Source organism: Henckelia pumila, chromosome 3, assembly GCF_033568475.1.
Source record: "Henckelia pumila isolate YLH828 chromosome 3, ASM3356847v2, whole genome shotgun sequence".
Lineage (NCBI taxonomy): Eukaryota > Viridiplantae > Streptophyta > Magnoliopsida > Lamiales > Gesneriaceae > Henckelia > Henckelia pumila.
This window is the reverse complement of record NC_133122.1, coordinates 161,694,194-161,713,644: the sequence shown is the minus strand read 5'-3', so window position 1 is coordinate 161,713,644 and position 19,451 is coordinate 161,694,194. Positions and strand designations below refer to the sequence as shown.

General features: G+C 31.6%; 1 protein-coding gene across 2 annotated transcripts; it reads right to left on the bottom strand.

The window, feature by feature from the left end:
* Positions 1–631: 631 nt before the first annotated feature.
* On the bottom strand, positions 632–6,976 carry LOC140893140 (uncharacterized). Of its 2 annotated transcripts, XR_012153036.1 has the most exons (3): positions 1,686–1,820; positions 1,531–1,580; positions 640–812 (listed from the first exon to the last, which is right to left on the bottom strand). XR_012153036.1 is itself a non-coding variant. In XM_073302206.1 (2 exons), the coding sequence occupies exons 1-2, from the start codon at positions 6,909–6,911 to the stop codon at positions 757–759; spliced, it is 1,041 nt and encodes a 346-aa protein (XP_073158307.1). In that variant the 5' UTR covers positions 6,912–6,976; the 3' UTR covers positions 632–756. The 2 variants fall into 2 exon arrangements, 1 of the variants encoding a protein (XP_073158307.1); XM_073302206.1 differs by lacking the exons at positions 1,531–1,580; positions 1,686–1,820 and adding an exon at positions 5,927–6,976 and having other exon boundaries at positions 632–812.
* Between the last annotated feature and the right edge of the window lie 12,475 nt (positions 6,977–19,451).

The following is a 19,451-nucleotide window of genomic DNA, read 5'->3' as shown; positions in this document are numbered from 1 at the left end:
GTTATGTTATGTAATTTTTAAGCATGCTCATTCAAGTATATGTATGTATTAGTATTTAATTGTTTTAAATTATTTTTAAACCCTTGTTATGTTAGCATGTTGGGCCTCTAGGCTCACTACACTGGTATGGTGCATGTGAGGACGTTGAGGATGATGTTGTCCCCACCGGAGGCGAGGATGTATGAGCAGACATGCAGCGACCCCGTGACCGTGATAGATGTCTGAGTCACCTTGCATGTTTTTGAATATTTTAGTATGATACATTTTTATTATTTTTCAGTGGTTGTGAGTTTAGAATATTTTATTAAATATTTTCAGTGCATGCAGAATGTGAGGCCCGGTTACTCTAATTACATTTAATTATCATACAAACAAATAATTAGAAGTCAAAGCAGCGGAAAAACGATTTAAAATAAATTTTGGGCCTATAAAAATTTCGGCATGACCTCCCCGTAAGTAGGACATCCCAAAATACACAGACAGCAGTTTATTTAAAATAACTAAAACTAGGACCTCAACAAACTTAAACATCACACAACCATGTGCCGGCCAGGCACGAAAACAAATTAAAACAGTTAACACATACCTGAGCCGACAAGGCTTGATAATAATTTAAAATATAGTAGGAACTCTCAAATACAACACAAATACATCGGGGCATCTCCCCGGAGAATATAAAAATGACTCTAACATAATACATAATATAACTCCGATAATACATAATATAACTGGGAGACAAGACATGATCCAACCTCCTCAACGAGCTCCGCCAGCGGACCCTCCGCCTGGTGCTGAAAAGTCACTTGGGTAGCCTACCATGGTGCCAAACAGCAGCCACAGTAGCCCCCCCAGAATAAACTGAGGTTAGGATTCTGGTATGAAACAGTTAGGCAACAACAACAAAACATATAAACTATGCATAAACACATTATAAAATGTAGTATGCAATGCATGAACTGGGCTCAAAGTAAACGGGATAACAGGAGCCAACAAACAGTACGATAACAACTGGAACAATGCTCGAGCTAGAACACAGGGGAGCTACATCGTCATGTAACTAAAACGCCCTGCCAAGTATGCGAGGTATGTCGTGCTGTGTGAAATCAAACACCCACGACTCGGCCTCCATACAGCTGATATCGATACAACAGATAGGCACAATAACGAACAACATACGATGTCAAGATTCCAAGTGCATATCACACAGAAAATGCATCAAGGAATAGACAATCATAATTTCGGTCTCAGGGATACTAGGCATAAAAAGCCACCAGCTGATTCCCGAAATAACAATACGTGTGCCCAGAGTACAATACAACATGATAACGGGTAACAAGAATGATAGGGCTCAACGTGTGATGTAGTGAATATCATGCCCTATTCTAAATGCCACAAAATATATCAGATAATTTAACATATAAACAATGAGGCATTTAAATTCACATAATCCATATAGTTCACGTAATCAACATAATATCGGCAAAACAATATTTATATTTTTACCGTTGTATGTTACCAACCGTAACATACCTATACCAATTCAAACGAAGGTCCTCAACTCTAATTCCCAAAGTTTCGGCCTACAACACAATTAATATTCCAATATATATCAAAACGATGCGATATAACCAACGAAATTAAATTAAATCCAAGCGGGTAAAATCCCAATATCGGGCCCACTATACCTCAACTAAACCAGTTGGAAACTCACGCTCAAGGCTGGAAGAAGGGATTAAAACATCACAACTCGAAGCTAAACTAGCTGGACCGTAGCAACCTTCGAACTCGCCGGAAAGCTCGCCGGAAAATGGCTGGAAAAAGGGGCAAACGAACAGGGGAAGGTTCAGCTAATTCTAAGCTATGAAACACAGCAGAAATATGGTCTAAAAATCACCAAGATCGAAGCTTACTTACTCGAAGAATCGCAGCAGAAAATCGCAGCTCGACCAGATTCTGAACAAGGCTTGATTCGTGCCTAAACCTGGACCAAAATCAGCGATTCTTAGCTTCAATCGAAGCCACGGATGTAAGGAAGAAAACCCAACAAACGAATCGAATTTTGGACTCCGAACGAAGAAGTTATGGCCGAAATACCACAGCTGCGCAATTGGTGACGGGAATGAACGGGTTTGGGGGTTGGGCTTCTCTTCTCTTTTCTCTTTCTTTCTTTTGATTTATGCGTGTATATGTATATATGTAAGGGTGTGTGTTTGCCTCTATTTAATTATTATTTGGGCAACTTGACACAGTCCAGATATTTTAACGCTCGTGTATTATTTTAGCTCTAATATGTATTTTATATCGTTTAAATCTCGATATTCAAAAATACATATTTTTAATACACTTACTAATTTATTTGGCATGAATAATTATTTTAATTTAGCATCTCAATAATAATTCTAATTATGCCAAATTACCAGATAATTAACTTCTGGGTCTTACATTTCTCCACCACTAAAAACAAATTTCGTCCTCGAAATTTCAGTTTACACACATACATCTGAAATGCAATACACCACAATTCCATGCTAGGAATCAAACAAATATGGATAAGAAGTTCTTATCTTCTCCTCTGTCTCCCAAGTAGATTCCTCTACCCCATGCCTCGACCACTGAACTCGAACTAGTGGTACAACTTTGTTGCGAAGAACTTTCTCCTTGCGATCCAGGATACACATAGGATACTCAGTATAAGACAATGCTGGATCGAGTTCAACCTCATCAGGCTGAATGACATGAGACGGATCAGGCTCATACTTACGCAACATAGATACATGAAACACATCGTGGATGCCATCCAAAGATTGTGGCAACTCCAACCGATAAGCACAAGACCCAATACGTTCAACAATTCTATAAGGACCAATGTATCGAGGTGACAACTTACCTCTCATACCAAAACGAACAACGCCTCTAAACGGTGATATTTTTAGAAATACAAAATCATCAACTTGAAATTCCAAAGGTCGACGACGTTTATTCGCATAGCTTGTTTGTCGATCTTGGGCAGCTTTCATTCTTTGACGTATCAACTGAACTTTGTCATGCATTTCCTGAACAATCTCGGGTCCAGTCAATTGCTTTTCACCGAACTCATCCCAACAGAGCGGTGATCTACATCTGCGACCATACAAAGCTTCAAAAGGAGCCATGCCTATAGTCACTTGGAAACTGTTATTGTAAGAAAATTCTGCTAATGGTAAAGCTTCTTGCCAACTCTCTTTAAAATCCATAACTACAGCTCTAAGCAAATCCTCAAGAGTTTGGATTGTACGCTCAGTTTGACCATCGGTCTGAGGATGGTATGCAGTACTCATCGCAAGTCGTGTACCCATTTCTTTTTGGAAGCTAGTCCAAAACTTTGAAGTAAATCTAGGGTCACGATCCGAGACTATTGCAACTGGAACTCCATGCAGTCTCACTATATTCTCAATAAACAAACGAGCCATTTTCTTGTACGAGTAAGTCCTTTCATACGGAATAAAGTGAGCTGACTTGGACAATCTATCGACCACTACCCAAATGGCATTGAAGTGACGAGAAGTACGTGGCAAATGAGTGACGAAATCCATAGCCACATGTTCCCAGTTCCACTGAGGAACTTCAAGACTGTGTAGTAATCCTCCTGGTCTCATACGTTCTGCCTTAACTTGTTGACAGACCATACAACGAGATACAAACTCAGCTACATCCTTCTTCATGTTCTTCCACCAAAATTGAGGTCTGAGAATATGATACATTTTCTTGCCTCCTGGGTGAATGCTATAACGAGTGCAATGAGCTTCATTAAGGATGGCTGTGCGCAAGTCAGGAATATCTGGGACAACTAATCTTCCATTCAATCGAAGAGAGTCATCTAAATAAATTGAAAATCCAGATTGATGTCCTTGAGTCACTAAATCATAAGACTTCTGGATCTGATCATCTGACTTTTGGGCAGCTTTAATAATCTGAATTAACTCAGGTTCAACAGAAATCTGAGAAACACAGATAGCATTCCCTTGAATCTGAAAATTCAAACCAGAAGTGCAGATATCCTCGTGCAACTTAGAAATATAGATTGAGGAGAGTTGAGCATCATTATCGACTTTACGACTCAAAGCATCAGCAATGACATTCACTTTTCCCGGCTGATATTGGATCTCACAATCATAATCTTTCAACAGATCCATCCAACGTCTTTGTCTCATATTCAAATCAGATTGAGAAAATAAATATTTGAGACTCTTATGATCTGAATAAATTACAAATTGTTCTCCAAATAGATAATGTCTCCAGACTTTTAGCGCAAAGACAATAGCAGCCAATTCCAAATCATGAACAGGATATCTAGATTCATGTGTCTTCAACTGACGAGAACCATAAGCCACTACTCTGCCATGTTGCATCAAGACACAACCTAAACCTCGAGACGAAGCATCGGTGCAAACAACAAATCCTCCAGAACCACTTGGAATTGTAAGTACTGGTGCAGAAGTCAATCTCTTCTTCAACTCAACAAAACTTGACTCACATTCATCAGACCAAATGAATTTCTGATTTTTCTGAGTCAACAAAGTAATAGGTTTAGCAATCTTTGAGAATCCTTCAATGAATCTACGATAATAACCAGCTAAACCCATAAAACTCCGAATCTCTGGCACATTCGTCGGTCTTGGCCAATTCAATACTGCTTCTACTTTACTTGGATCAACAGAAATACCATGTTCAGAGATAACATGGCCTAGAAAGACAACTCTGTCTAGCCAGAATTCACACTTGGACAACTTTGCATATAATTGTTTCTTTTGAAGAATTCGAAGAATTAACCTCAAGTGCTTGGCGTGTTCTTCTTCGGACTTAGAATAAATAAGAATATCGTCGATGAAAACAATGACAAACTTATCGAGATATTTTCTGAATACACGATTCATCAAGTCAATGAAAATAGCAGGAGCATTAGTCAAACCAAAAGGCATAACTAAAAATTCAAAGTGTCCATATCTAGTGCGAAATGCTGTTTTTGTAATATCTTGTTGTCTAACTCGTACTTGGTGATATCCAGAGCGAAGATCAATCTTGGAATACACCGCCGTACCTTGTAACTGATCAAACAAGTCATCAATTCTTGGAAGTGGATATTTATTCTTGATGGTTGACTTATTCAATTGTCTGTAATCAATACACATTCTCATCGTGCCATCTTTCTTTTTAACAAAAAGAACAGGAGCACCCCAAGGTGAAGAACTTGGGCGAATATAACCTTTACTCAACAATTCCTGTAACTGTTCTTTCAATTCTTTTAACTCAACAGGAGCTAATCGATATGGTGCTCGAGATATAGGTTCAGTTCCTGGCATAAGTTCTATACTGAACTCAACTTCTCGTTCTGGTGGAAATCCAGGAATTTCCTCAGGAAATACATCAGAAAATTCACAGACAACAGGAATGTCAGATATTGACCGCTCACCTTGAGACAGATCGACAGCATAAACAAGAAAACCTTCATTTCCTGAGTCCAACAGACGAGTCATTTCGATAGAAGAGACTAAAGGAATCTTAGCTCGTGAACCTCGACCATAGAAATTCCATTTAGGAGCAAAACTAGGTCTAAATCGAACTATTCCTCTATAACAATCGACAGTGGCTTTATTAGAAGTTAGAACATCCATACCCACAATACAATCGAAATCATGCATAGGTAGGACTATAAGATTCAGGTACAACACATTATCAGCATAGAGCAACACCGCATTAAACACAGCATTATTAGTTATGATCATTCTTCCCATTGGAGTAGCAACTGATAAATTTCCATTCATACTAGTGGTGCAAAGATCATGCAAAGCGACAAATGCATGAGAGATAAACGAATGTGATGCTCCCGTATCAAAGAGTACTCGTGCTGTAAAACCACATAGAGTGCAGTTACCAGTAATTACAGTACCTGGAGCTGCCTGTGCCTCGTCCTCTGTCAAGGCAAATACACGAACGGGTGGCTGATTTTGTTGACCACCTTGTCCTCTTGATTGCTGATGTGGCCTGCTCGACTGTTGAGAAGAGTGGGATGGTGCAGAAAATTTGCCACCAGGTGTTCCACTACCTGCCTGCACTGATTTTCCTGTCTGACTGGGGCAAACTCGAGCAAAGTGTCCTGGTCTACCACAAACATTGCAAAGTCCTTGAACTCCCACACATTGATTGCTGAAATGTTTCCCACCGCAGTTATCACAATAAGGACCAGTGTAGCGTTGTCCACTCTGCTTTCCAGAACCTTCAGAACTAGTAGAACTAGAGCCAGATTTCTTGAATTGTTTCCCTTTTGGACGTAAAGATGAAGTACTAAAATGACTTGAAGATTGCTTGCCAGATTGGTGCTGGATAGGAGTCTTGTTTCCACTTCTCCTTCGAAAACTTGCCTCAGCCCTTTTTGCCAATTCCACAGCTTCGGGATAATTCATTGGCTTTCCAGTCGAGACAAATGGATGCAAGCGATCATCTAATCCTTCAGTGAAGCTTTCAACAATAGCTCCCTGACTAGCAGCAACATGAGGAGCATACTTCAACAGTTCGTAAAAAGTATCAGCATAGTCTTGCACCGACATATTTCCTTGTTTCAAGTTATGGAATTCAGTTGATTTGGCACTATAGAATGATGGAGGACAATAACTTTCCCTGAACTTCAGCTTGAATACATCCCAAGACGGTGTTACTTTCTGAGATTCCAAAGTCATCAAGGTAGTAGCCCACCACATCTTAGCACGATCCTTCAACTGATGGAGTGCTAGCTTCAAACGTTGCGCCGACGGATATTCAATCAAATCAAAGAGATCTTCAATCTCGGTAATCCAGATTTCAGCTTTTTCAGGTCCCTCATTACCAAAATAACGAGGTGGACGCATGGTATGGAAACGGGCAACTAACTCATCCATCCTAAGTTGTTCCAATCGTCCAGTAGCTTGATTAACCTCGGTATTAACATCAATGCGAGGTCTCCCACGACCACGCCCACGACCACGACTAGCATTATTACCACTTTCAGCCATTCTATAAAATATAAATCACAACAAAAATTAGAATGAAAATAAACATATCACATAGGCACGTAAACATGTTGAAAAGTAGCAACAACAAGCGCAAAAATCAACTTTAGTGTCTAGACTCGAGTGTCCTAGACTTTAGTTTGAGCATATCCCAGTTTATGCTCTGATACCATGTTGTGAGGCCCGGTTACTCTAATTACATTTAATTATCATACAAACAAATAATTAGAAGTCAAAGCAGCGGAAAAACGATTTAAAATAAATTTTGGGCCTATAAAAATTTCGGCATGACCTCCCCGTAAGTAGGACATCCCAAAATACACAGACAGCAGTTTATTTAAAATAACTAAAACTAGGACCTCAACAAACTTAAACATCACACAACCATGTGCCGGCCAGGCACGAAAACAAATTAAAACAGTTAACACATACCTGAGCCGACAAGGCTTGATAATAATTTAAAATATAGTAGGAACTCTCAAATACAACACAAATACATCGGGGCATCTCCCCGGAGAATATAAAAATGACTCTAACATAATACATAATATAACTCCGATAATACATAATATAACTGGGAGACAAGACATGATCCAACCTCCTCAACGAGCTCCGCCAGCGGACCCTCCGCCTGGTGCTGAAAAGTCACTTGGGTAGCCTACCATGGTGCCAAACAGCAGCCACAGTAGCCCCCCCAGAATAAACTGAGGTTAGGATTCTGGTATGAAACAGTTAGGCAACAACAACAAAACATATAAACTATGCATAAACACATTATAAAATGTAGTATGCAATGCATGAACTGGGCTCAAAGTAAACGGGATAACAGGAGCCAACAAACAGTACGATAACAACTGGAACAATGCTCGAGCTAGAACACAGGGGAGCTACATCGTCATGTAACTAAACGCCCTGCCAAGTATGCGAGGTATGTCGTGCTGTGTGAAATCAAACACCCACGACTCGGCCTCCATACAGCTGATATCGATACAACAGATAGGCACAATAACGAACAACATACGATGTCAAGATTCCAAGTGCATATCACACAGAAAATGCATCAAGGAATAGACAATCATAATTTCGGTCTCAGGGATACTAGGCATAAAAAGCCACCAGCTGATTCCCGAAATAACAATACGTGTGCCCAGAGTACAATACAACATGATAACGGGTAACAAGAATGATAGGGCTCAACGTGTGATGTAGTGAATATCATGCCCTATTCTAAATGCCACAAAATATATCAGATAATTTAACATATAAACAATGAGGCATTTAAATTCACATAATCCATATAGTTCACGTAATCAACATAATATCGGCAAAACAATATTTATATTTTTACCGTTGTATGTTACCAACCGTAACATACCTATACCAATTAAAACGAAGGTCCTCAACTCTAATTCCCAAAGTTTCGGCCTACAACACAATTAATATTCCAATATATATCAAAACGATGCGATATAACCAACGAAATTAAATTAAATCCAAGCGGGTAAAATCCCAATATCGGGCAGCCCACTATACCTCAACTAAACCAGTTGGAAACTCACGCTCAAGGCTGGAAGAAGGGATTAAAACATCACAACTCGAAGCTAAACTAGCTGGACCGTAGCAACCTTCGAACTCGCCGGAAAGCTCGCCGGAAAATGGCTGGAAAAAGGGGCAAACGAACAGGGGAAGGTTCAGCTAATTCTAAGCTATGAAACACAGCAGAAATATGGTCTAAAAATCACCAAGATCGAAGCTTACTTACTCGAAGAATCGCAGCAGAAAATCGCAGCTCGACCAGATTCTGAACAAGGCTTGATTCGTGCCTAAACCTGGACCAAAATCAGCGATTCTTAGCTTCAATCGAAGCCACGGATGTAAGGAAGAAAACCCAACAAACGAATCGAATTTTGGACTCCGAACGAAGAAGTTATGGCCGAAATACCACAGCTGCGCAATTGGTGACGGGAATGAACGGGTTTGGGGGTTGGGCTTCTCTTCTCTTTTCTCTTTCTTTCTTTTGATTTATGCGTGTATATGTATATATGTAAGGGTGTGTGTTTGCCTCTATTTAATTATTATTTGGGCAACTTGACACAGTCCAGATATTTTAACGCTCGTGTATTATTTTAGCTCTAATATGTATTTTATATCGTTTAAATCTCGATATTCAAAAATACATATTTTTAATACACTTACTAATTTATTTGGCATGAATAATTATTTTAATTTAGCATCTCAATAATAATTCTAATTATGCCAAATTACCAGATAATTAACTTCTGGGTCTTACACAGAATTTACTTATTTTTATTTTGCAGTATTTTTAATTAAATGTTTGACTCAGATGTTTATTTTATTTTAAAGAATGCATTTTATTTAAGTATTTATTTGTTTATTTTTTTATTTATTTATTTTAAATCTTTTTATTCTGTGCATATATGTATGGGCATATATGTACATATTTTATTTAGTAAGTATAAAAAAAAAATAATAATTTTTCGCATATTTATTTATTAATTATAGAGTTAGGGTCGTTTCACTATAGTATAACTAAATTTACACTACAATAAAACTATAGTATAACTAAAATAACACTAGCATTACACTATAGTATAACTAAAATTACACTAGGTTTACACTATAGTATAACTAAATTTACACTACAATAACATTATAGTATAACTAAAATAACACTAGAATTACACTATAATATAACTAAAATTACACTAGGTTTACACTATAATGTAACTAAATTTACACTACAATAACACTATAGTATAACTAAATTTACACTACAATAACACTATAGTATAACTAAAATAACACTAGCATTACACTATAGTATAACTAAAACTACCCTTGGATTACACTCTATTATAACTAAATTTAACTACAATAACACTATAGTATAACTAAAATAACATTAGCATTACACTATAGTATAACTAAAATTACACTAAGTTTACACTATAGTGTAACTAAATTTACACTACAATAACACTATAGTATAACTAAAATAACAAAAGAATTACACTATAGAATAACTGAAATAACACTAGCATTACACTATCGTATAACTAAATTTACAATACAATAACACTATAGTATAACTAAAATAACACTAGAATTACACTATAGTATAACTAAAATAACACTAGGATTACACTATAGTAAAACTAAATTTACACTACAATAACACTATAGTATAACTAAAATAACACTAGCATTACACTATAGTATAACTAAAATTACACTAAGTTTACACTATAGTGTAACTAAATTTACACTACAATAACACTATAGTATAACTAAAATAAAACTAGAATTACATTATAGTATAACTAAAATTACACTAGGTTTACACTATAGTGTAACTAAATTTACACTACAATAACACTATAGTATAACTAAAATAACACTAGAATTACACTATAGTATAACTAAAATTACACTAGGATTACACTATAGTATAACTAAATTTACACTACAATAACACTATATTATAACTAAAATAACACTAGGATTACACTATAGTATAACTAAATTTACACTACTATAACACATAACTAAAATAACACTAGCATTACACTATAGTATAACTAAAATTACACTAGATTTACACTATAGTATAACTAAATTTACACTACAATAACACTATAGTATAAATAAAATAACACTAGCATTAGACTATAGTATAACTAAAATTACACTAGGATTACACTATAGTATAACTAAATTTACACTACAATAACACTTTAGTATAACTAAAATAACACTAGGATTACACTATAGTATAACTAAATTTACACTACAATAACACTATAGTATAACTATAATAACACTAGCATTACACTATATTATAACTAAAATTACACTAGGTTTACACTATAGTGTAACTAAATTTACACTACAATAACACTATACTATAATTAAAATAACACTAGAATTACACTATAGTATAACAAAAATTACACTAGGTTTACACTATAGTATAACTAAAATAACACTAGCATTACACTATAGTATAACTAAAATTACACTAGGTTTATACTATAATATAACTAAATTTACACTACCATAACACTATATCATAACTAAAATAACACTAGCATTACACTATAGTATAACTAAAATTGAACTAGGATTACACTCTATTATAACGAAATTTACACTACAATAACACTATAGTATAACTAAAATAACACTAGCATTACACTATAGTATAACTAAAATTACACTAAGTCTATAATATAGTGTAACTAAATTTACATTACAATAACACTATATTATAACTAAAATAACACTAGAATTAAACTATAGTATAACTAAAATTACACTAGTTTACACTATAATATAACTAAAATAACACTAGCATTACACTATAGTATAACTAAATTTAAAATACAATAAAAATATAGTATAACTAAAATAACACTAGAATTACCCTATAGTATAACTAAAATTACACTCGGATTACACTATAGTATAACTAAATTAACACTACAATAAAACTTTAGTATAACTAAAATAACACTAGCATTACACTATAGTATAACTAAAATTACACTAGGTTTACACTATAGTATAACTAAATTTACACTACAATAACATTATAGTATAACTAAAATAACACTAGAATTACACTATAGTATAACTAAAATTACACTAGGTTTACACAATGGTGTAACAAAATTTACACTACAATAACACTATAGTATAACTAAAATAACACTAGCATTACACTATAGTATAACTAAAATTACACTAGGTTTACACTATAGTATAACTAAATTTACACTACAATAACATTATATAACTAAAATTACAATAGGTTTATACTATAGTACAACTAAATTTACACTACAATAACACTATAGTATAACTAAAATAACACTAGCATTACACTATAGTATAACTAAAATTACCCTAGGATTACACTCTATTATAACTAAATTTACACTACAATAACACTATAGTATAACTAAAATAACATTAGCATTACACTATAGTATAACTAAAATTACACTAAGTTTACACTATAGTGTAACTAAATTTACATTATAATAACACTATAGTATAACTAAAATAACAATAGAATTACACTATAGTATAACTAAAATTACACTAGGATTATACTATAGTATAACTAAAATAACACTAGCATTACACTATCGTATAACTAAATTTAAACTACAATAACACTATAGTATAACTAAAATAACACTAGAATTACACTATAGTATAACTAAAATAACACTAGGATTACGCTATAGTAAAACTAAATTTACACTGCAATAAAACTATAGTATAACTATAATAACACTAGCTTTATGCTATAGTATAACTAAAATTACATTAGGTTTACACTATAGTGTAACTAAATTTACACTACAATAACACTATAGTATAACTAAAATAACACTAGCATTATACTATAGTATAACTAAAATAACACTAGCATTACACTATAGTATAACTAAAATTAAACTAGGTTTACACTATAGTATAACTAAAATAACACTTGCATTATACTATAATATAACTAAAATTACACTAGGATTACACTATATTATAACTAAATTTACACTAGAATAACACTATAGTATAACTAAAATAACACTAGAATTACACTATAATAAAACTAAAATTACACTAGGATTACACTATAGTATATAACTAAAATAACACTAGCACTACACTATAGTATAACTAAAATTACACTAGGTTTACACTATAGTATAACTAAATTTATATTACAATAACACTATAGTATAACTAAAATTGCACTGGCATTACACTATACTATAACTAAAATTACACTAGGTTTACACTAAAGTATAACTAAATTTACACTACAATAACACTATAATATAAGTAAAATAACACTATCATTACATTATAGTATAACTAAAATTACACTTGAATTAACTATAATATAACTAAATTTACACTACAATAACACTATAGTATAACTAAAATAACACTAGGATTACACTATACTATAACTAAATTTACACTACAATAACACTATAGTATAACTAAAATAACACTAGCATTAGACTATAGTATAACTAAAATTACACTAGCATTACACTATAATATAACTAAAATTACACTATAGTATAACTAAAATAACACTAGCATTAGACTATAGTATAACTAAAATTACACTAGGATTACACTATAGTATAACTAAATTTACACTACAATAACACTATAGTATAACTAAAATAACACTAGGATTACACTATAGTATAACTAAATTTACACAACAATAACACTATAGTATAACTAAAATAATACTAGCATTAAACTATAGTATAACTAAAATTACACTAGGTTTACACTATAGGGTAACTAAATTTAAACTAGAATAACACTATAGTATAACTAAAATAACACTAGAATTACACTATAGTATAACAAAAATTACACTAGATTTACACTATAGTATAACTAAAATAACTCAAGCATTACACTGTAGTATAACTAAAATTACACTAGGTTTACATATAGTATAACTAAATTTACGCTACAATAACACTATAGTATAACTAAAATAACACTAGCATTACACTATAGTATAACTAAAATTACACTAGGATTACACTATTTATAACTAAATTTACACTACAATAACACTATAGTATAACTAAAATAACACTAGCATTAAACTATAGTATAACTAAAATTACACTAAGTTTACACTATAATGTAACTAAATTTATACCAATAACACTATAGTATAACTAAAATAAAACTAGAATTAAACTATATTATAACTAAAATTACACTAGGATTACACTATAGTATAACTAAAATAACACTAGCATTACACTATAGTATAACTAAATTTACACTACAATAACACTATAGTATAACAAAAATAACACTAGGATTACACTATAGTATAACTAATTTTACACTACAATAAAACTATAGTATAACTAAAATAACACTAGCACTACACTATAGTATAACTAAAATTACACTAGGTTTACACTATAGTATAACTAACTTTACACTACAATAACACTATAGTATAACTAAAATAAGACTAGTATTACACTATAGTATAACTAAAATTACACTAGGTTTACACTATAGTATAACTAAATTTACACTACAATAACACTATAATATATGTAAAATAACACTAGCAATACATTATAGTATAACTAAAATTACACTTGGATTAACTATAGTATAACTAAATTTACACTACAATAACACTATAGTATAACTAAAATAAAAATAGCATTACACTATAGTATAACTAAAATCACACTAGGTTTAAACTATAGTTTAACTAAATTTAGACTACAATAATACTATAGTATAACCAAAATAACACTAGCATTACATTAGAGTATAACTAAAATTACACTAGGTTTACACTATAGTATAACTAAATTTACACTATAATAACACTATAGTATAACTAAAATAACACTAGCATTACAATATAGTATAACTAAAATTACACTATAGGTTTAAACTAAAGTATAACTAAATTTACACTACAATAACACTATAGTATAACTAAAACAACACTAGAATTACAATATAGTATAACTAAAATTACACTAGGTTTACACTATAGTGTAACTAAATTTACACAACAATAATACTATAGTATAACTAAAATAACACTAGAATTACACTATAGTATAAATAAAATAACATTAGCATTACACTATAGTATAACTAAAATAACACTAGGTTTACACTATAGTATAAATAAAATAACACTAGCATTACACTATAGTATAACTAAAATTATACTAGGTTTAAACTATAAAATAACTAAATTTACACTACAATAACACTATTGTATAACTAAAATAACACTAGCATTAGACTACAGTATAACTAAAATTACACTAGGATTACACTATCGTATAACTAAATTTACACTACAATTACATTATAGTTTAACTAAAATAACACTAGGATTACACTATAGTATAACTAAATTTACACTACAATAACACTATAGTATAACTAAAATTACACTAGGTTTACACTATAGTATAACTAAATTTACACGAGAATAACATTATAGTATAACTAAAATAACACTAGAATTATACTATAGTATAACTAAAATTACACTAGCATTACATTATAGTATAACTAAAATAACACTAGCATTACACTATAGTATAACTAAATTTACACTACAATAACACTATAGTATAACTAAAATAACACTAGCATTAGACTATAGTATAACTAAATTTACACGAGAATAACATTATAGTATAACTAAAATAACACTAGAATTACAATATAGTATAACTAAAATTACACTAGCATTATATTATAGTATAACTAAAATAACACTAGCATTACACTATAGTATAACTAAATTAATACTACAATAACACTATAGTATAACTAAAATAACACTAGCATTACACTATAGTATAACAAAAATTACACTAGGTTTACACTATAGTGTAACTAAATTTACACTACAATAACATTATAGTATAACTAAAATAATACTAGAATTACACTATAGTATAACTAAAATTACACTAGCATTACATTATAGTATAACTAAAATAACACTAGCATTACACTATAGTATAACTAAATTTACACTACAATAAAACTTTAGTATAACTAAAATAACACTATAATTACACTATATTATAACTAAAATTACACTAGGATTACACTATAGTATAACTAAATTTACACTACAATAACACTATAGTATAACTAAAATAACACTAGCATTAGACTATAGTATAACTAAAATTACACAAGGATTACACTATAGTATAACTAAATTTACACTATAATAACACTATAGTATAACTAAAATAATACTAGGATTACACTATAGTTTAACTAAATTTACACTACAATAACACTATAGTATAACTAAAATAGCACTAGCATTACACTATAGTATAACTAAAATTACACTAGGTTTACACTATAGTATAACTAAATTTAAACTACAATAACATTATAGTATAACTAAAATAACACTAGCATTAGACTATAGTATAACTAAAAATACACTAGGATTACACTATAGTATAACTAAATTTACACTACAATAACACTTTAGTATAACTAAAACAACACTAGAATTACACTATAGTATAACTAAATTTACACTACAATAACACTATAGTATAACTAAAATAATACTAGCATTACACTATAGTGTAACAAAAATTACACTAGGTTTACACTATAGTATAACTAAAATTACACTAGGTATACACTATAGTATAACTAAATTTACACTACAATAACACTATAACATAAGTAAAATAACACTAGCATTACATTATAGTATAACTAAAATTACACTTGGATTAACTATAGTATAACTAAATTTACACTACAATAACACTATAGTATAACTGAAATAATACTAGCATTACACTATAGTATAACTAAAATTACACTAGGATTACACTATAGTTTAACTAAATTTACACTACAATAACACTATAGTATTACTAAAATAACACTAGCATTACACTATAGTATAAGTAAAATTACACTAGGTTTACACTATAGTATAACTAAATTTACACGACAATAACACTATAGTATAACTAAAATAACACTAGCATTACACTATAGTATAACTAAAATTACACTAGGATTACACTATAGTATAACTAAATTTACACTACAATAACACTATAGTATAACTAAAATAACACAAGAATTACACTATAGTATAACTAAAATTACACTAGGTTTACACTATAGTATAACTAAATTTACACTACAATAACACTATAGTATAACTAAAATAACACAAGAATTACACTATAATATAACTAAAATTACACTAGGATTACACTATAGTATAACTAAATTTACACTACAATAACACTATAGTATAACTAAAATAACACTATAGTATAACTAAAATTACACTAGGATTACACTATAGTATAACTAAATTTACTGTAAGGCCCGGGGTTAATTGAATTAATCCAAAAATTAATTAATTTTAATCCGAGTATAATTAATTTGGGAATATTTAGAGTTTTGATTTAAATTCTAATATTATTAAAATATTTAGGATTGAAATTGAATTAAAAATATTTTTCGAGGACCGATTTGCAATTAATGAAGACTTGAGGGGCCAAAGTGCAAATAGTGAAGTTTAACTTGGACACTTGCTATATGTGGAGGCTTAAACGTGTATGTACATGTGTTAATACCAGAATTTTCATCAAATTCAGCATCAACCATCGAGGCCTTCATCTTCTTCATCTTAGATTGATTTTCAAATTGTGATATCTTTTGATCCGTTCGTCCGATTTCAATTCCGAAAATTGTTTTGGAATCCTTGCAAGAAGGGCTATCTATTGATGTAAGTATTATTTTGATCCAGATGATTTCAAAATTATGTTATGGGCAGAAATCAGACTTGAATATGTATTGATGTTCTAGAGCTTCTATTCTTTGTTATATCGAAACCGGCTCGATGATTGAATGCCTTTTGGATTTGCTATGAATGTCCAGCCATTATTTCGAAATTTTAACTTTTGATATGTTGATTTATGGCTGGTGTACATGCTGATATGTGTGTGTTTAGTGAAGAGGATTGATATATATTTGACGATATCGAAGTTGAACCAAAGAACAAGCATCGTTCGCAAGTGCTATGATTTTTCAGAAGTTGGATTCGATCTTATGCTTCTGATTGAGTTGATATATGATGATATTCATCTGTTATAATATGTATATGAAGTTGATATGAATGATAGAATGGTTGGAAATGAATTACGTTTGCCAAAATTATATCGTTATGCCGTCAAGTCAAGAATTGACTAGTTTTGGATTCTTTTTGATTAAGCTGAACATGGTTTGAGTTCTTGCTGATGTTTTTCTATATATATGATGTGTTTTCAGATTGAAAACAGGGGAAATTGAGCTTGGAAAGTTCAGCGTCGAACCGAGAAAGAATTGATCAAAGTTTGTGCACTTTATGACTTGAAGAGTGATGGATGGTTGAGCAGAGTTTTACAAGGGACTTGTTGTGTTGCTTCACTAGAGTTGAAGAGTTTGAAAACCAAGATTGAAAGGTATAAGACAACCTTTAAAGAAAGGGCTTGCACACTCAATATGAATCTATTGAGTATTCTTTTCTAAAACCACATACTTTGTGCTTCTATTGTTAATAGATGCTTATATGATTACTTACTTGATCTAGTTCGTATTGTTGGTCTTGAATTTATGCGTTTGAGTTTGTTGCATTCATATTGGGCCAACTTTATTTCGAGTTTTGAGGGCTGAGTTTTCCAGATATAATGATAGGACGTTTGGACGTATATTGAGGAGTTTAGGTGGTTGAGTTGTCCCTAACGTTTTACGGCTAGGTGATTGAGTTATCCCTTCCATTTGACGCTCAATATAGCGGACCAAAGTCCGGGAATAAGCACTCAACATCACCTCGAAGGGAGAGTAGGTGGATGGGTTGATGTGTTTCTTTCCTAGGGATCCCAAAACAAGAACCGATACCGATATGATAACCGATTTTAAATCATGCATTGCTTTCAATTTAAATAGATGAGTTTCTATTATTTGTTAAGTTGAAATATTGCATGATTGTTTGAAAATTTGATATTAAATTATTGACTTAATATGAGTTGTAGTTGTTGATAGCATGTCTTGCTTGATTTTATAGTTTGCAACTTGATTATAGCATGTTGAGTTAATATGCCTTAAGTTGTGAAACGACCCTAACTCTATAATAAATAAATATGCGGAAATTTTTTTTTTTTTTTTTTTTATACTTACTAAATAAAATATGTACACATATGCCCATACATATATGCACAGAATAAAAAGATTTAAAAAAAATAACTAAATAAATAAATAATTAAATAAATACTTAAATAAAATTTCATTCTTTGAAATAATAAAAATATCTGAGTCAAATGTTTAATTAAAATACTGCATAATAAAAATGAATAAAAGAGTGCATGCACTGAAAATATTAAATAAAATATTCAAAACTCCCAACTGCTGTAAAATAAAACAAATCGTATCATGCTGACAAACATAATAACATGCATAGTGACTCAGAATATTTCACGGTCACGGGGCCACTGCATGCATGCTCATACGTCCTCGCCTCCGGTGGGTACAATGTCATCCTCAACGTACTCACCTGCACCATACCAGTGTAGTGAGCCTAGAGGCCCAACATGCTAACATAACAAGGGTTTAAAATAATTTAAACCAATTTAATACTAATACATACATATACATGAATGAGCATGCTTAAAAATTTACATAACATAACTTACTTAAATAAACATACATAACATAATACATAACATTATTGAGCAATTCATTTTCTAACATCGCATGGTTGTATCCGTAGTGTAACCTTAAATCATACATTAAATACTGATCAGCGTGGAAACCTACGTA